This window comes from Thalassophryne amazonica, chromosome 15 (genome assembly GCF_902500255.1).
Source record: "Thalassophryne amazonica chromosome 15, fThaAma1.1, whole genome shotgun sequence".
Taxonomy (NCBI): Eukaryota; Metazoa; Chordata; class Actinopteri; order Batrachoidiformes; family Batrachoididae; genus Thalassophryne; species Thalassophryne amazonica.
The window spans coordinates 93,308,397-93,328,423 of NC_047117.1; the positions used below are offsets into that span (position 1 = coordinate 93,308,397).

General features: G+C 44.7%; 1 protein-coding gene across 1 annotated transcript in view; it reads right to left on the reverse strand.

Annotated features, from left to right (window-relative positions):
* Positions 1-15,368: 15,368 nt before the first annotated feature.
* The window catches only part of tmc6b (transmembrane channel-like 6b), a 31,175-nt gene continuing 26,516 nt past the window's right edge, over positions 15,369-20,027 (reverse strand). Inside the window, exons 12-21 of the mRNA XM_034188463.1 lie at positions 19,578-19,750; positions 19,408-19,498; positions 19,239-19,336; positions 18,905-19,000; positions 18,756-18,831; positions 16,562-16,695; positions 16,198-16,374; positions 16,031-16,109; positions 15,865-15,951; positions 15,369-15,768 (exon numbers count right to left, since the gene is read on the reverse strand). Of these exons, the coding sequence (XP_034044354.1) occupies positions 15,754-15,768; positions 15,865-15,951; positions 16,031-16,109; positions 16,198-16,374; positions 16,562-16,695; positions 18,756-18,831; positions 18,905-19,000; positions 19,239-19,336; positions 19,408-19,498; positions 19,578-19,750 (1,026 nt within the window). The 3' untranslated portion in view covers positions 15,369-15,753. The remainder of the gene's footprint in view (positions 15,769-15,864; positions 15,952-16,030; positions 16,110-16,197; positions 16,375-16,561; positions 16,696-18,755; positions 18,832-18,904; positions 19,001-19,238; positions 19,337-19,407; positions 19,499-19,577; positions 19,751-20,027) is intronic.

Consider the following 20,027-nt stretch of genomic DNA (forward strand, 5'->3'; position numbering starts at 1 on the left):
CAGTCATTGTTTGCCCTGTGGAAGCATCACTCACATTTTACAGAATACAGAAGCAGCACTTAATTTTGAACAATACAGTCATTCAACTGTTCATTATTGATCAGCATAGTTCAAACATAAATGTTCAAACCATTTGATTATAAACAGAGGCAACATTATTTGCAGTTCACAGCTTGACCTCATGACCTTTGAACATATCATGAAACATCATGTCAGGCATTAGTCATGACTTTATTAAAAATGGTCAATGTCTGACATGTTTTAAACCAACATGTTATACCCTACTTAACCCTTGGGGGCTGACGCCATCGTATACAATGGCTAAGACCAAGCTTTAATAAATTATAAATAACTTTTTAATGATATGAGATAGAAACTTACCTGTTTTGCTGAAAGGTTAACTCTGCGGAATTTCAAGCCAGCCGTCGGCCATCTTTGTACTCCTTCATAGAAGCTGTGTGATGATGTGCGCAATGTGTGTCCAATCAGAATTGGTTCACTGTCACATGGTTTTCCAAAATCCAATCGCAGGGCAGATTTACCTCACGTGGGTGCTCCAGTGGGCCCTGCGCCATTACGCACAGCAATCAGTGAAAGCAGATGGAGCAGACGGAGAGCCTCTGATGACAATCTCACGTGCTCAAACAAAGAGTGTGTAACTATCAGGATAGAAGGGCTGCAACAAATGATTATTTGGATCATCAATGAATCTGATGGGGTTTCGACACGATTAATCAGATTAGTGGGGAATTTTTTTAAAATGTGCCAGGGAAACAATTTTTCTCTCCTTCCATCACTTTATTTAACAACAGAACATTATTTGAAAACTTAAAATACTTGAAAATCAACAAGTTGTCAAATGTCAAATGTAGTTCTGCACAAATAGCCTGGCTGGATTTTAGAAAAACTACCTGATAGCAGAGCAGAGTGTGACGACGCTGTCAGAACACTGTGGCGCGGCGCCGTTGCTCCACTGTCTGGGGAGAACCCTGTTATCATGTTTTCCGATTGTCCGCTGTGTGGAGTGTGGCAGGAAAAAACAAAGACGCTTTCTTGCGAGGTGCGAGAAGAATTTGAACGTTTTAAAAAAAAAAAATGCCACTTGTCGGAAAACGATTTAGAGCTATTACTTGTCCGATCACATTTTACACTTCTCCCGGACAATTGGACGAGCGTTAATGTCGATGGTAGGACAACATTAATAAAAAAAAACTCGGTGCTGTTAATGTTTCTTTTTCTCTCACTCTCTGCCCCTCACCTCACTGCTCTGGGAGACGCGCAGACAGCCTGAGCCTGACTAGATCCAACCTTCAGGCTTCATATCACTGCCTGACTTGTCATACTGAGACATTACGACTGCTTACACAAAAATAAACATTTGTTAACTTGCCCAGACACTGAGCTCTCCACTTCCTCATTGATGACTCCGATATGCTTTCGTTTGAGATGCTGCATCATTACCGTCGTACTCCCGTGCCATGTGAGGTCCGACTTGCAAATGTTGGAGTTAACAAACGTCTTTGCGTTGTTTAACGTAAAGTGCTCCCACACTTTTGAAGTCTTGACTTTCTTCTGTCTACTTGCTTCTGCCATATTCTAAGTGTGTAGTTCTTCTACGAAACAGCGTCTGATCTGCTCTGTCCACTGGTCGCTACTGGCATTAGAATAATCACTTGACACAACGCATCGATGATGCAATGTGTTGCCAACGCTTCGATTTTATCGATTTGTTGTTGCAGCCCTGCAGGATTGCGCCACAAGTTTGCATGTGAATGTCACTGGATAACTCTGTTGCTTTCTCTGTGCAAAGCACTGTTTACCATATCAATGGAGTGAGGGGGAGGGGCCGCTCCTCAGATTATAAGGAGCCAAAGTGGGCTAAAGTGTGAATGAAAGCTGCTTTAGGAGCAACACAGAACAGTCCAAAACACAGTAGAAGTAGAAATTTGTGATGTGACCTTTTGTGTAATAGCAAACAGAAATTGCTTTGAGATGAAGACAAAAAAACACAGACCATTTTGTATATATTGTTCAAAATGTGCATTTGTGTTTATTGTTTGAGCCTTTTTGTTGTACAGTCTTTCACACAAGACCTCAAATTACCTTTATAAAGTGTCAAAAATAGTTGTTTATTATAAGGTTTTGAATAATCAGGTCCCATTTTATCTTAGGGACCTCATGGTACCATATCACCCCAATAGAGCGCTTTGCTCTCAGACTGCAGGCTTACTTGTAGTTCCTAGGGTTTGTAAGAGTAGAGTGGGAGGCAGAGCCTTCAGCTTTCAGGCTCCTCTCCTGTGGAACCAGCTCCCAATTTGGATCAGGGAGACAGACACCCTCTCTACTTTTAAGATTAAGCTTAAAACTTTCCTTTTTGCTAAAGCTTATAGTTAGGGCTGGATCAGGTGACCCTGAACCATCCCTTAGTTATGCTGCTATAGACTTAGACTGCTGGGGGGTTCCCATTGTGACCGCAGGACCTTTGTGGCTGGAACGGCGGTGGGATCGAACCCATGACGGCTCGCACTAAAGACTATTCCTCTACCAGGTCAGCCAAAGGGGAATTCCCCGTTAGCCAAGCTAGCGGGAACATCTTTTCAATCAGGACCCGGGACCTTCATCCCGCTACATATCTCCCCACCATTTTTGACTTCGTCCCAAAGTCACAGGTGCATTTAAGCATGTTCTGTGACTACCCACATCCTGTTCGTGACACCAGATTGTGGCGACCCCTACAGGTCATCAACAAAAAAAGATTCTCAAACTAGGGTAAGAAAGAAGCAGAGACGTGGCCCCACTTACAACAATTTACAGTTTTATTTCCAAATATTTAAAAATAGACAAATTGTATTGTGGTTAAACATAATTAACACATGCTCGCAAAACATTGAGGGATTGACCACGACCATGACGTTGCTCAGGTACGTTTTTTAAAGGATTCTTCACCATTGCGGGATAGGGGGAATTTTGACATTCTAGTTTCTAACTCCACAAAAACAAGGCAGAAAGGCTTGAAAAAAATTAGGGTGTAACATAGTCAAATGTTCTATCAAACAACAAAGTTTGGTGATGATCGGATCCGGATTCCAGATCTGGTGATCCAGAATATGCAAAAATATAGGGAAAATAGAAAATGTGTCAGTGTGAGGTGACAAATGAAGCTAGAGATGCACAACTAACACCAAATTGTAGCTGAATCTGTACTGATTCAGTAAGGTGTCATCAGATTTGATGTAGCTTCAAATGTTACGGAGCTAGATTCAGAAGAAAACTGCCATTACCGAAAAATCGTTTTTATACAATAACTTTTGAACTAATAAAGACATAAAAGTGATTCCAAGTTCTAGTGGTATGTTTTCATGGTCAAGGATGTCAAATATACAGGAAAGAAAAGTGTATGTATCATAGTTTTGGTTGTAACACTGAATTGTTGAATAGATCACTGTGCCAAGGAGGGAATCTCTTTAGGGTCAGTGACCCTATGGCCTTGTGTAGCACATGCAACACTTAAAAAATAGTTCTATTTCAGAATTTACTGTTATTTATCAATCAATCAATTTTTTTTTTATATAGCGCCAAATCACAACAAACAGTTGCCCCAAGGCGCTTTATATTGTAAGGCAAGGCCATACAATAATGATGTAAAACCCCAACGGTCAAAACGACCCCCTGTGAGCAAGCACTTGGCTACAGTGGGAAGGAAAAACTCCCTTTTAACAGGAAGAAACCTCCAGCAGAACCAGGCTCAGGGAGGGGCAGTCTTCTGCTGGGACTGGTTGGGGCTGAGGGAGAGAACCAGGAAAAAGACATGCTGTGGAGGGGAGCAGAGATCGATCACTAATGATTAAATGCAGAGTGGTGCATACAGAGCAAAAAGAGAAAGAAACAGTGCATCATGGGAACCCCCCAGCAGTCTACGTCTATAGCAGCATAACTAAGGGATGGTTCAGGGTCACCTGATCCAGCCCTAACTATAAGCTTTAGCAAAAAGGAAAGTTTTAAGCCTAATCTTAAAAGTAGAGAGGGTGTCTGTCTCCCTGATCTGAATTGGGAGCTGGTTCCACAGGAGAGGAGCCTGAAAGCTGAAGGCTCTGCCTCCCATTCTACTCTTACAAACCCTAGGAACTACAAGTAAGCCTGCAGTCTGAGAGCGAAGCGCTCTATTGGGGTGATATGGTACTACGAGGTCCCTAAGATAAGATGGGACCTGATTATTCAAAACCTTATAAGTAAGAAGAAGAATTTTAAATTCTATTCTAGAATTAACAGGAAGCCAATGAAGAGAGGCCAATATGGGTGAGATATGCTCTCTCCTTCTAGTCCCCGTCAGCACTCTAGCTGCAGCATTTTGAATTAACTGAAGGCTATTTAGGGAACTTTTAGGACAACCTGATAATAATGAATTACAATAGTCCAGCCTAGAGGAAATAAATGCATGAATTAGTTTTTCAGCATCACTCTGAGACAAGACCTTTCTGATTTTAGAGATATTGCGTAAATGCAAAAAAGCAGTCCTACATATTTGTTTAATATGCGCTTTGAATGACATATCCTGATCAAAAATGACTCCAAGATTTCTCACAGTATTACTAGAGGTCAGGGTAATGCCATCCAGAGTAAGGATCTGGTTAGACACCATGTTTCTAAGATTTGTGGGGCCAAGTACAATAACTTCAGTTTTATCTGAGTTTAAAAGCAGGAAATTAGAGGTCATCCATGTCTTTATGTCTGTAAGACAATCCTGCAGTTTAGCTAATTGGTGTGTGTCCTCTGGCTTCATGGATAGATAAAGCTGGGTATCATCTGCGTAACAATGAAAATTTAAGCAATACCGTCTAATAATACTGCCTAAGGGAAGCATATATAAAGTGAATAAAATTGGTCCTAGCACAGAACCTTGTGGAACTCCATAATTAACTTTAGTCTGTGAAGAAGATTCCCCATTTACATGAACAAATTGTAATCTATTAGACAAATATGATTCAAACCACCGCAGCGCAGTGCCTTTAATACCTATGGCATGCTCTAATCTCTGTAATAAAATTTTATGGTCAACAGTATCAAAAGCAGCACTGAGGTCTAACAGAACAAGCACAGAGATGAGTCCACTGTCCGAGGCCATAAGAAGATCATTTGTAACCTTCACTAATGCTGTTTCTGTACTATGATGAATTCTAAAACCTGACTGAAACTCTTCAAATAGACCATTCCTCTGCAGATGATCAGTTAGCTGTTTTACAACTACCCTTTCAAGAATTTTTGAGAGAAAAGGAAGGTTGGAGATTGGCCTATAATTAGCTAAGATAGCTGGGTCAAGTGATGGCTTTTTAAGTAATGGTTTAATTACTGCCACCTTAAAAGCCTGTGGTACATAGCCAACTAACAAAGATAGATTGATCATATTTAAGATCGAAGCATTAAATAATGGTAGGGCTTCCTTGAGCAGCCTGGTAGGAATGGGGTCTAATAAACATGTTGATGGTTTGGATGAAGTAACTAATGAAAATAACTCAGACAGAACAATCGGAGAGAAAGAGTCTAACCAAATACCGGCATCACTGAAAGCAGCCAAAGATAACGATACGTCTTTGGGATGGTTATGAGTAATTTTTTCTCTAATAGTTAAAATTTTGTTAGCAAAGAAAGTCATGAACTCATTACTAGTTAAAGATAATGGAATACTCAGCTCAATAGAGCTCTGACTCTTTGTCAGCCTGGCTACAGTGCTGAAAAGAAACCTGGGGTTGTTCTTATTTTCTTCAATTAGTGATGAGTAGTAAGATGTCTTAGCTTTACGGAGGGCTTTTTTATAGAGCAACAGACTCTTTTTCCAGGCTAAGTGAAGATCTTCTAAATTAGTGAGACGCCATTTCCTCTCCAACTTACGGGTTATCTGCTTTAAGCTACGAGTTTGAGAGTTATACCATGGAGTCAGACACTTCTGATTTAAAGCTCTCTTCCAGAGGAGCTACAGCATCCAAAGTTGTCTTCAATGAGGATGTAAAACTATTGACGAGATACTCTAACTCCCTTACAGAGTTTAGGTAGCTACTCTGCACTGTGTTGTTATATGGCATTAGAGAACATAAAGAAGGAATCATATCCTTAAACCTAGTTACAGCGCTTTCTGAAAGACTTCTAGTGTAATGAAACTTATTCCCTACTGCTGGGTAGTCCATCAGAGTAAATGTAAATGTTATTAAAAAATGATCAGACAGAAGGGAGTTTTCAGGGAATACTGTTAAGTCTTCTATTTCCATACCATAAGTCAGAACAAGATCTAAGATATGATTAAAGTGGTGGGTGGACTCATTTACTTTTTGAGCAAAGCCAATAGAGTCTAATAATAGATTAAATGCAGTGTTGAGGCTGTCATTCTCAGCATCTGTGTGGATGTTAAAATCGCCCACTGTAATTATCTTATCTGAGCTAAGCACTAAGTCAGACAAAAGGTCTGAAAATTCACAGAGAAACTCACAGTAACGACCAGGTGGACGATAGATAATAACAAATAAAACTGGTTTTTGGGACTTCCAATTTGGATGGACAAGACTAAGAGACAAGCTTTCAAATGAATTAAAGCTCTGTCTGGGTTTTTGATTAATTAATAAGCTGGAATGGAAGATTGCTGCTAATCCTCCACCCCGGCCCGTGCTACGAGCATTCTGACAGTTAGTGTGACTCGGGGGTGTTGACTCATTTAAACTAACATATTCATCCTGCTGTAACCAGGTTTCTGTTAGGCAGAATAAATCAATATGTTGATCAATTATTATATCATTTACCAACAGGGACTTAGAAGAGAGAGACCTAATGTTTAATAGACCACATTTAACTGTTTTAGTCTGTGGTGCAGTTGAAGGTGCTATATTATTTTTTCTTTTTGAATTTTTATGCTTAAATAGACTTTTGCTGGTTATTGGTAGTCTGGGAGCAGGCACCGTCTCTACGGGGATGGGGTAATGAGGGGATGGCAGGGGGAGAGAAGCTGTAGAGAGGTGTGTAAGACTACAACTCTGCTTCCTGGTCCCAACCCTGGATAGTCACGGTTTGGAGGATTTAAGAAAATTGGCCAGATTTCTAGAAATGAGAGCTGCTCCATCCAAAGTGGGATGGATGCCGTCTCTCCTAACAAGACCAGGTTTTCCCCAGAAGCTTTGCCAATTATCTATGAAGCCCACCTCATTTTTTGGACACCACTCAGACAGCCAGCAATTCAAGGAGAACATGCGGCTAAACATGTCACTCCCGGTCTGATTGGGGAGGGGCCCAGAGAAAACTACAGAGTCCGACATTGTTTTTGCAAAGTTACACACCGATTTAATGTTAATTTTAGTGACCTCCGATTGGCGTAACCGGGTGTCATTACTGCCGACGTGAATTACAATCTTACCAAATTTACGCTTAGCCTTAACCAGCAGTTTCAAATTTCCTTCAATGTCGCCTGCTCTGGCCCCCGGAAGACAATTGACTATGGTTGCTGGTGTCGCTAACTTCACATTTCTCAAAACAGAGTCGCCAATAACCAGAGTTTGATCCTCGGTGGGTGTGTCGTCGAGTGGGGAAAAACGGTTAGAGATGTGAACGGGTTGGCGGTGTACACGGGGCTTCTGTTTAGGGCTACGCTTCCTCCTCACAGTCACCCAGTCGGCCTGCTTTCCCGGCTGCTCGGGATCTGCCAGGGGGGAACTAACGGCGGCTAAGCTACCTTGGTCCGCACCGACTACAGGGGCCTTGCTAGCTGTAGAATTTTCCACGGTGCGGAGCCGAGTTTCCAATTCGCCCAGCCTGGCCTCCAAAGCTACGAATAAGCTACACTTATTACAAGTACCGTTACTGCTAAAAGAGGCCGAGGAATAACTAAACATTTCACACCCAGAGCAGAAAAGTGCGGGAGAGACAGGAGAAGCCGCCATGCTAAATCGGCTAAGAGCTAGTAGCTACGCTAAGCTAGCGGATTCCTAAAAACACGCAAAGTGAATAATGTGTAAATAATTTAGAGGTGATTCAGCAGAAGGAGTGCTTTAGTTAAGGCACGTAAAGATTACACTGGGAAACAAATTGTAATCTAGATAACTAGATCAATCTAACTGCGCAGATTAAACAGCTAACAGATACAGAAAAACACCGCTGTGCTCCGGAACAGGAAGTGATACAATACCGCAGTGAGAGCCAACCACCAGTAGAGGCAAGCCATTTATTTAGAGAAGTGTTTCATAAATGTTAAAAAAATTCATATATTTTCAGTTTAGTTGAATCATTGAATTTTGTCTCTTATTTGTTTTTGTCTATAAGCACATGCAATATCAATATCAGTGCTCAGATGACAGTAGCTTCTGGGAAAGGTGCAAGTTGCAATAAACTGTGATGCCAAGCGCTAAGGATACATGCTATCCAGTCACAGCAGATGAAACTTTTTTTTACTACTGAGCAAACATCATTGTTAGACTTTTTTAGGTTCAATGTTTCCACAGCGTGTAGATGTTATGGCGTCAGTGACCCCATGGACTTGGCGGAGGTTTGCACTCTCTGAGTGCTTCTTAATAATTAAAAATAATAATAACTGAACAAGGACAGGATCAGATACATATAATTACCATTATTAGGAAAGTGTGTAAAGCCCACATTCAGTTTAGCCCCCAGCCCGTCACCCTGATGGTGTGTAAGCAGTTACTTCATTGCAGCACCTACATCAGTAACAAAAATGGTGTAAGCGGTTCTTTGGTGCCAGATTAAGAACAGCAATCATTCTTCATTGCACAGTGCATTATAGAAAACATCTACAGTGTGTATCAGTGACTCACTCAAAAGACAAAAACAAATAAGTGCTAAAAGAAGAAGTTAAAATAAAACATAGAACACCGTAATAGCAGTAATAACATATCGGTCTTCCTTGAAGGTTTTGTTTTATAAGTGCTGTGACATTTAATAGGGGTGAGGAGCCCTCAATTTGTTGTCTAAGGCAGTAGTGATGCATTTGAGAGACAAATGTCTTATACAATGGACCAGTACAGTTACTGCGACAGTCAGAGAAATTAGAATTGAAGCTTCCAGTCCTTTCCATTTGCCAAAATGTTTGTAAAACCAGTCAACTATCATGTTATTGATCGCAGAATTTTCAGCCAATTCCTCTGAGTGTGTCTGTTAGTCCCGTCAGGGCTCTGGTTACAAAACTGCCAAGTACAACACTGTTTTGGGGATAAATGCACAGCACTCTGTGGCCAAACATGTGGCATAGATCCCCCCTTCGGCTACAAGAGGTCAAAGGCCAACGTAGGATCAAAAATTACCCCAAAGTTCCTCACTTTCTCCGTATGATGTATAACATACGAACCTAAAATAAGCATTAACTGGTCAAACTGACCAGTCTCACTGATGTCTCACTGGACCAAGAACCATCATTTCAGTCTTATCAGAGTTCAAAAGCAGGAAATTACTGGACATACAGCTTCTCACTGAAGCAAGGCAATCCTCAAGGGATTTTATATGAATGAGATTACCAGCAGTTATCGGCATGTACAACTGAGTATCATCAGCATAGCAGTGAAAGGTAATCCCAAAACGCCGCAATATGTGCCCAAGGGGTGCTATATAAAGAGAGAAAAGCAGGGGGCCTAAGACGGACCCCTGTGGAACCCCAAATTTCATGTCACTAAGGTTAGAGGTAGTGTTACTGTACAAAACACAGTGAGAACGACTGGTCAAGTATGACGTCAACCATGCAAGGGCACTCCCAGTAATCCCAAAAATGATTTTCCAGCCTATCAAGTAGAATATGATGATCCACGGTATCAAACGCAGCATTGAGATCTAACAGCACCAGAATCGTAGTGGTGTCTGAATCCACTGTAAGCAGAAGATCATTCATCACTTTAGTGAGAGCCGTGTCTGTGGAATGATATTTTCTAAAAGCAGCCTGCAGTGGCTCAAAGAGATTATTCTCAGTAAGATAGTCCACAAGCTGCTGTGACACCACTTTTTCCAGAATTTTAGAGCAAAATGAAAGATTTGATATCGGTCTATAGTTTTTCAATACACTAGGGTCAAGATTAGGTTTCTTAAGTAATGGTTTAATCACTGCAGATTTGAAACATTTAGGAACAGATCCAGAAGTTAAAGAAAGATTAATAATTTCCTGCACAGTCGGTCCAAGAGTGGACCACAGGTCCTTAAACAGTTTTGTTGGTATAGGATCAAATAAGCATGGATTATTATATCTAATGAACATGGATTATTATATATAATCAACAGGGATTATTTCCATGTTCATACTGTTTGTATATTTGGTTTTGATGTTTTATTTAAATTTTATTGTGTAACATTTTATATGTTATAGAGTTATATTCTGCTTTTAGTGTTTTTATTGTACAAATTTTTTTATTACATGTGCAAATTAAACCTCTTTGGAACACCAGTGGCTGTGAGTGTTTCTCCATGTGAAACTGGAGTTGTGTCAGGAAGGGCATCCAGGGTAAAACTTGTGCCAATTACCAGTGCAGATCTGGCTGTATCCGCTGTGGCGACCCTGAACAAAACTGGGAGCAGCCGAATGAACAACATGTGCAAATTAATTCTTTTATATACATACACAACCATAGATAGTGTATTAATGGACTTCTAGGGAATAAACATGTCTGAAGCTTGGTGGACTTCATGCTGCTTATACGGTTGCAAATTGAGCTTTAAAACGTATATTTGTGACTGTAATCCAGCATGAACATCTACAAATCATCAGCCACAAGGGGGTTATTCCCATTTTAATCCAATTCCATCACTGGTACGGTTTATTTTTTACCGTCGAGCCACGGCAGCAACACTCCAACAGCGGTCAGGGCGCAAAGTAATCCATCAAATGTGAAAATTGATCAAATCCATCAAATGTGACATGATAATTCTGTATCAGAATCCACATAAATACTTTCATATGGTAGTTTAAATTCACCCATTTCAACAGTCATCAGTACGTGACTTTCTCTCGCTCTCTGCACCATTATTGACATCTGCATAGCAGCGCGTGCGGCCAGTCAGGGCATGGAGTAATACATTAAATATGAAACGGTCAAATATTTTGCGCCCTTACACCTATTATATATTATAGTCTGAAATCTCACACCATAAATCTGATTAACCAATCAGATTTGTGGAAAATATGTAATTGGATTAGAATCAAATCAATTTCAATTTTATTTATATAGCGCCAAATCACAACAAACAGTTGCCCCAAGAATCTGATACCTTATCGTGGTGGGGGAGTTTGCGTTCCCGGATGATCCTAGGAGCTACATTGTCAGGGGCTTCATGCCCCTGGTAGGGTCTCCCATGGCAAACAGGTCCTAGGTGACGGGCCAGATTAAGGGCAGTTCAAAAGCTCCCATGACCGACACGAAATCAAGGACCGAGACGCCGCCCAGTATGGCGGAGCTGGGGCCCCACCCTGGAGCCAGGCCTGGGGTTGGGGCTCGCACACGAGCGCCTGGTGGTCGGGCCTTAGCCCACGGGGGCCAGCCAGGCTCAACCCGAAAGAGCGATGTGGGCCCGCCCTCCTGTGGGTTCAAAACCTGCAGAAGGGGCCATGGGGGTTAGGTGCAGAGAGGACTGGGTGGCAGTCAAGGGCGGGTGGCCTGGCGGCTCGGTCCGCGCTCACAGCCTCTGGCTGTTGGGACGTGGAACGTCACCTCGCTGGGGGGGAAGGAGCCTGAGCTTGTGCGGGAGGTTGAGAGGTACAGACTAGAGATAGTCGGGCTCACCTCCACGCACAACTTGGGCTCTGGTACCCAACTCCTGGAGAGGTACTTGTTTTGCAGGTGTTTGCGGATGATGTGGTCCTGTTGGCTTCATCAAACCAGGACCTTCAGCGTGCACTGGGGCGATTTGCTGGATGCTCCACTTTTCTGGTGTTGCTCACAGGGAGAGGCGGCGAGCTGGGGTAGCATTGCTTATTGCTCCCGAGCTCAGTTGCCATGTGTTCGAGTTCACCCCGGTGTCCCTACGCCTTCGGGTTTGGGACAGGTCTCTCACTGTTGTCTCGGCCTATGGGCCGAGCAGCAGTGCAGAGTACCCAAACTTCTTGGAGTCTTTGGGAGGGGTACTAGATAGTGCTCCAACCAGGGACTGCATTGTTCTCCTGGGGGACTTCAACGCCCACGTGGGCGGCGACAGTGAGACCTGGAGGGGCGTGATTGGGAAGCACGGCCCCCCTGATCTGAACCCGAGTGGTGTTCAGTTGTTGGACTTCTGTGCTAGCCACAGTTTGTCCATCATGAACACCATGTTCGAGCACAGGGGTGTCCATAAGTGCACGTGGCACCAGGACACCCTGAGCCAGAGGTCGATGATCGACTGTGTAGTCATATCACCTGACCTTCGGCCACGTGTCTCGGACACTCGGGTAAAGAGAGGGGCTGAGCTGTCGACCGATCACCACCGGGTGGTGAGTTGGATCCGCTGGGAGGGGAAGAAGCTGGTCAGACCTGGCAGGCCCAAACATATCATGAGGGTCTGCTGGGAACGACTGGCGGAACCCTCTGTCAGCGAGGTCTTCAACTCCCACCTCCGGGAGAGCTTCTTCCAGATCCCGGGGGAGGTTGGAGACATGGAGTCCGAGTGGACCATGTTCTTCACCTCCATTGTCGATGCGGCCGCCTGCAGCTGTGGTCGCAAGGTCTCTGGTGCCTGTCGCGGCAGCAGTCCCAGAACCCGGTGGTGGACGCCAGAAATAAGGGATGCCATCAAGCTGAAGAAGGAGTCCTACTTGTCTTTGTTGGTAAGTGGGACCCTGGAGGCAGCTGACAGGTACCGGCAGGCCAAGCGTGCTGCAGCCTGTGCGGTCGCAGAGGCAAAAACTCGGGTCTGGGAGGAGTTCGGAGAGGCCACGGAGGAGGATTATTGGTCAGCCTTGAAGAAATTCTGGCAAACCGTCCGACGCCTCAGGAGGCAGAAACAGCTCTCCGCCAACACTGTCTATAGTGCGGGTGGGGAGCTGTTGACCCTGACTGGGGATGTTGTTGGGCGGTGGAAGGAATACTTCGAGGATCTCCTCAATCCTATCATCACGTCTTCCGAAGAGGAAGCAGAGACTGGGGACTCAGAGGCGGACTCGTCCATCACCCAGGCTGAAGTCACAGAGGTGGTCAGAAAGCTCCTTGGTGGCTTGGCTCCTGGGTGGATGAAATCCATCCCGAGTACCTTAAGTCTCTGGACGTTGTGGGACTGTCTTGGTTGACACGTCTCTGCAACATCGTGTGGCGGTCAATCAATCAATTCAATCAATCAATTTTTTATATAGCGCCAAATCACAACAAACAGTTGCCCCAAGGCGCTTTATATTGTAAGGCAAGGCCATACAATAATTATGTAAAACCCCAACGGTCAAAACGACCCCTTGTGAGCAAGCACTTGGCTACAGTGGGAAGGAGCCAAGTGCTTGCGGTCGGGGACAGTACCCCTGGATTGGCAGACCAGGGTGGTGGTCCCTCTGTTTAAGAAGGGGGACTGGAGGGTGTGTTCCAACTACAGGGGGATCACACTCCTCAGCCTCCCCGGTAAGGTCTATTCCAGGGTGCTGGAGAGGAAAATTTGACCGATAGTCGAACCTCAGATTCAGGAGGAGCAGTGTAGTTTTCGTCTTGGTCGCGGCACACTGGACCAGCTCTACACCCTCCATCGGATGCTCGAGGGTTCATGGGAGTTCGCCCAACCAGTCCACATCTGCTTTGTGGATCTGGAGAAGGCATTTGACCGTGTCCCTCAAGGCGCCCTGTGGGGGGTGCTCCGGGAGTACAGGGTCTGGGGTCCTTTGCTAAGGGCTATCCAGTCCCTGTACGACCGCAGCAGGAGCTTGGTTCGCATTGCCGGTAGTAAGTCAAACTTTTTTCCAGTGCACGTTGGCCTCCACCAGGGCTGCCCTTTGTCACCGGTTCTGTTCATTACCTTTATGGACAGAATTTCTAGGCGCAGCCAGGGTGTAGAGGGGGTCCGGTTTGGGAACCATAGAATCTCATCTCTGCTGTTTGCGGATGATGTGGTCCTGTTGGCTTCATCAAACCAGGACCTTCAGCGTGCACTGGGGCGATTTGCAGCCAAGTGTGAAGCGTCCAGGATGAAAATCAGCACCTCCAAATCCGAGGCCATGGTTCTCCACCGGAAAAAGGTGCCTTGCCCTCTTCAGGTCGGTGGGGTGCCCTTGCCTCAGGTGGAGGAGTTTAAGTATCTCGGGGTCTTGTTCACGAGTGAGGGACGGATGGTGCGTGAGATCGATAGATGGATCGGTGCAGTGTCTGCAGTGATGCGGTCGCTGTATCGGACCGTCGTGGTGAAGAGAGAGCTGAGTAGGGGGTCAAAGCTCTCGATTTACCGATCGATCTACATTCCGACCCTCACCTATGGTCATGAGATTTGGCTCATGACCAAAAGAACAAGATCGCGAGTACAAGCGGCCGAGATGAGTTTCCTCCGTAGGGTGGCTGGGCGCTCCCTTAGAGATAGGGTGAGGAGCTCTGTCACTCGGGAGGAGCTCAGAGTCGAGCTGCTGCTCCTCCACGTCGAAAGGATCCACCTGAGGTGGCTCAGGCATCTTTTCCGGATGCCCCCTGGACGTCTCGTTGGAGAGGTGTCCCGGGCACGTCCCATCGGGAGGAGGCCACGGGGAAGACCCAGATCATGCTGGAGGGACTACGTCTCTCAGCTGGCTTGGGAATGCCTCGGGACTCCCCCGGAGGAGCTGGGGGAGGTGTGTGTGGATCGGGAGGTCTGGGCGGCTTTGCTTGAGCTGCTGCTGCCCCCACGACCCGACTCTGGATAAAGCGGAAGAAAATGGATGGATGGATGGAATATAATATGCAATAACAAGACTCTCATGTACACATCTTACATCTTATATTTTATTTATCTTTCTCTGCAATGTTGCAATCTGGATTGATCCAACAAAATTTTGTTGTACAACTCGCAGTGATAATAAATACTGCTGTAAATGAGCCGTCTGTTCTTGAGGCAGCTTTGCTCGGACCCTAAAACGTCTCTGGAATCCGGGATAGGTGGGAGGTGATAGCTTTGCTGGTGAACATGAAGTTTTCATCTATCCGTCCTATTGAGCTTTTACATCCAGCAGATGCTCAAAGTGCTTTACAATGATGCCTGACATTTATTTCCCTCAGCCAAGGCCCACCCACACATGCACACACCTGGTTACAGGGAGATTATGCAAATTCAGTCCCAAGTCCAAGGACACAGCCAGATAACATGATGTGAATTGTAACATATTTACTGATGTAAAATATATTTATTAAAGTTTTTTGCTAAAAACAGAAATGATAACGTCCTGTTTGCAGTTCTGGCTCTTGGGTTTCTGCACAAATAAATACAAATGCACACACATGATAAAAGATAATTTAATTCTAAAAGTGAGACATGACACCACTGTTAGTAAAATACCTCAGACACGTAAAAGAAGAGATGACATTATTCACACCATCACCGCATCTCTTTCAAACATTAAAAACGCACTGGTGTCTGTTCTCAGCTGGGATAAAAGTGCTACGATGAGTCGACTGAAACCTTTAAAACTCTCGGTACACCTGGAACACGGCGTGCGTGTGGAATTCAGCTGTCTTTCATCTCCATGAAAGTCTGTTCGGCCAAAGAGGAAGAGCTTCACTTTAAATCCCTGAAGACTGAGATGGAACAGGAGTCAAGCCTCCGGTACTGTTCCAGGGACATTTGTGCCAGTTTTCCAGCAGTCCCAGACTGGCGGCGGTCCTAACGGGCAGAGTCCTGCAGAGGCACAATGAAGCCGGACAGAGGTTCACGTCAGCATCAGTCACACATTCATGTCAGGTTCCTGAACTCGATAAAGCATCATGGACTGACCCGACTGGTGAGTTTTTGAGCCGGGATTCGTTTCTGCTCATGGATGGTCTGCAGCCGAGTGATCAAAAACTTCTTGTCCTTTCCCTCCTGGACAAACACAAAGACAGGAGATGCCCAAACACTCCTTTCCCAGAAGACGGTGTTTTATTCCAAAACCAGAACCTACATTTTCAATCTGCTCCTGCAGTAAACTGATGATCTTCCTCTGACCGTCCACCACCTGACTGTGGAAGTAGATGATGATCCTGAAGGAAAGAAACTATGAAGCATTAATAAAAACACAAGAACTCCTCAGTGGTGGGGGGTTTTTATCCCCCATTTGTGTGAACTCACAGAAAGATTCCTGCACCGATGAAGAGGAAGAGAGGATTCTCCACCAGGTAGGCGTGAGCCCGGGCCAGCACCGACAGACGCGGGTTATCTTCCTCCAGCTGGGCCATCCACAGCTTCCCGGACTGGAACATGGTTTTCAGGCCGCGAAATGGCCCACATGACGCTGAAGGCATGATGCTGATGGCAAAAGGCATAAAGATCACAGCTTTTCTGCAACAGTGAAATCAGGATTATGGAAAGTGAAGCTGCGTTCAGTTTTAAGTAAATGGGCGTGTCTGCTGATGACTGGCCTGTTGCTGAGCAACAGTAACACCCCAAGAGCAAAGGAGAACCGAGTGAAGACTTCCTGTCTGAGAGTTTTTACCTCCACATGGTGTAGGTGAGGCACACGGAGGCGCCGAGGAACGACGGGAAACACAGCAGAGTGATGAAGATAGTGGTCATCTGACTGACTCGGTACGGCGTCCTGGGGGCCTGACAGTTCATCATAACACTGCCCTGTGGGTAGACAGAGGTCAGAGGTCACCACACATCAGTCCCAACGTACACAACCTCAGGCTGAACCTGTGAAAAGACCAGCTCTAAACTGGAATCACACTAAAATGAGTCTTAGTTTCTGCTGCACGTGCAGTTTCTCAAGTTGGAGTATCTGATTATTCTGATTAACGTAAGAGTCACAAAGTGCAAATTATTCATTTTTTTATTTCGTTGGAGTTTCTTTGTAAAATGTCCCTGATGTCATTCAATTCTATAAACAAAGTTTAGGCTCGACATGACTCATTTTGGAATTATGCGACATACAGTGAGGAAAATAAGTATTTGAACACCCTGCGGTTTTGCAAGTTCTCCCACTTAGAAATCATGGAGGGGTCTGAAATTTTCATCTTAGGTGCATGTCCACTGTGAGAGACATAATCTAAAAAAATCCAGAAATCACAATGTATGATTTATTATAATTTATTTGTATGTTACTGCTGCAAATAAGTATTTGAACACCTGTGAAAATCAATGTTAATATTTGGTACAGTAGCCTTTGTTTGAATTTAAAAAGGTCAAATGTTTCCTGTAGTTCTTGACCAGGTTTTCACACACTGCAGCAGGGATTTTGGTCCACTCCTCCATACAGATCTTCTCTAGGATCTTTCAGGTTTGGAGTTTCAGCTCCCTCCAAAGATTTTCTATTGAGTTCAGGTCTAGAGACTGGCCAGGCCACTCCAGGACCTTGAAATGCTTCTGACAGAGCCCCTCCTTAGTTGTCCTGGCTGTGTGTTTGGGGTCATTGTCATGCTGAAGACCCAGCCATGACCCATCTTCAATGCTCTTACTGAGGGAAGGAGGTTGTTTGCCACAATCTCGCAATACATGACCCCACCCATCCTCCCTTCAATACGGTGCAGTCGTCCTGTCCCCTTTGCAGAAGAGCACCCCCAGAGTATGATGTTTCCACCCCCATGCTTCACGGTTTTGATGGTTTTCTTGGGGTTGTTCTCATCCTCTAAACACGGTAAGTGGAGTTGATTCCAAAAAGCTCTATTCTGGTCTCATCTGACCACATGACCTTCTCCCATGCCTCCTCTGGATCATCCAGATGGTCACTGGTGAACTTCAAACGGCGTGGACATGTGCTGGCTTGAGCAGGGGGACCTTGCTGCCCTGCAGGATTTTAAACCATGACAGCATCATGTGTTACTAATGTAATCTTTGTGACTGTGGTCCCAGCTCTCTTCAGGTCATTGACCAGGTCCTCCTGTGTAGTTCTGAGCTTTCTCAGAATCATCCTTACCCCATAAAGTGAGATCTTACATGGAATCCCAGACCGAGGGAGATTGACAGTCAACTTGTGTTTCTTCCACTTTCTAATAAATAATCATAACAGTTGTTGTCTTCTACCAAGCTGCTTGTCTGTTGTCCTGTAGTCCATCCCAGCCTTGTGCAGGTCTACAATTTTGTCCCTCGTGTCCTTAGACAGCTCTTTGGTCTTGGCTATGGTGGACAGGTTGAAGTGTGGTTGACTGAGTGTGTGAACAGGTGTCTTTTATACAGGTAACAAGTTCAAACAGGTGCAATTAATACAGGTAAAGAGTGCAGAATAAGAGGGCTTCTTAAAGAAAAATTAACAGGTCTGTGAGAGACAGAATTCTTGCTGGTTGGTAGGTGATCAAATACTTATTTTATGCAATAAAATGCAAATTAATTATTAAAAAAATCATACATTGTGATTTACGGATTTTTTTTTTTATATTATGTCTCTCACAGTGGACATGCACCTAAGATGAAAATTTCAGACCCCTCCATGATTTCTAAGTGGGAGAACTTGCAAAATCACAGGGTGTTCAAATACTTATTTTCCTCACTGTATGTCACAGAAATGAAAAACAAGTTGTTTCTCTCTCTTCTTTTTTTTTTAAAGAGATTTTGTCTCCAGGTTTTTGGAGTATCTCCAGACTGAAAGTTCAGCGTTAGTTTTTCAGACACCTGGTGCACTACTGAGAGGTGAGACGTATGATGCCTTTAACAGAGGTGGCGTGCTGAGCTTTAACAGTGAGATGGCACCATACCTTCTTAATGTAGAAGAGCAGCAGAAGTTTGAGAACCTGAACTGTAGGCAGGAGCGGTGTGAAGAGAATACCCAACCTGAAAAACTAAAAGTTATTTCTCATAAACAACAAACACAACTTTGTCCAAATCCACTTAGCAGATCCTGTACCAGGCCAACGTCTGTCCGTAGATCAGTTCCAAGACGTTCTTAGCAATATCAAAGACCGGCTTCCTCTTCTTCTTCAGAACCTTCTCACAAAACAACCTACAGATGAAGAGATAAGTTAGGATTCAGAAGAACGTCTTCAGTCTCATCCATTGTTTTCATTCTTTGTTTTTCTTTTTTTAACATAAGCTGAAGTCGTTTTCCGTCTCAGGTCCACTCACGCTGGTGGTCACCTGAACATCTCCATTGGATTTTTCAGTACAAACACTCGATAAATGACCTCGATGACAAGAAACCAAAACAGATGAGACGCCACGATAACGAGAGGAAGACCCACCTCCACAGAAACTCTCCAAACAAAGTGTCCAGCAGAGTGAAGATGAAGTCCATCAGCAGGAAGCGGTACAGCTCCTGGCCAACAAAACTCTCCCAGCACTGAAAGCAGAGAGTCACCTTTCAGGAGAAACTCCACAAAGACAGACAACGTGTCCGAAGACCGTCCTCACCTGCAGGCTGAGACTCTGAGGGTCAGCAGCGACCCGAGCCAGCCAATGGTAGCACAGAACGCCGAGCACGCTGACTTTCAGCATCAAGTGTCTGGAAAGCAAACGGCACAGTCAGGACCACAGCGCTGCTTCGACTCCATTAAGAACCTGTCAGCTTCCTGCACGCGTACCGGCTAATCGCCACGTACGTGCCCACAGATGGTGACTCGTATTCTTCCATCCAGGCCGCCGCACTGAACAAAACGGGAAGCAGCAGGTTGATGAAGGACACGCCCACAGGGACAGCCAGCAGGCTGGCTTCTTTCAGTTGGTGTTTGCTGGTTCGAGACCTGAGCTGGTGGTCCTGTGGGAGACACGAGGGGAAAACGATTCTACGTCCATCAGCAAATATGCTGAGAAACTGGTTTGTTCCACAAGGTTCTTGTGCCAGCTGTGACCAGACCTCCTGTGTGCATGTAGGCTAACCCCAGAGCAGCGCCTAAGGGCTTCATTCAGAGGTCAAGGTCACTCTTTATCTGTCCGTTGGTTCCCCAACTCCTCCCACTGATTTTTACCTAATTTAATTGGTCAATGACGGTTGGCTGTGAAGTTGCTGTTAAAGAATTCTAAATCTAACACAC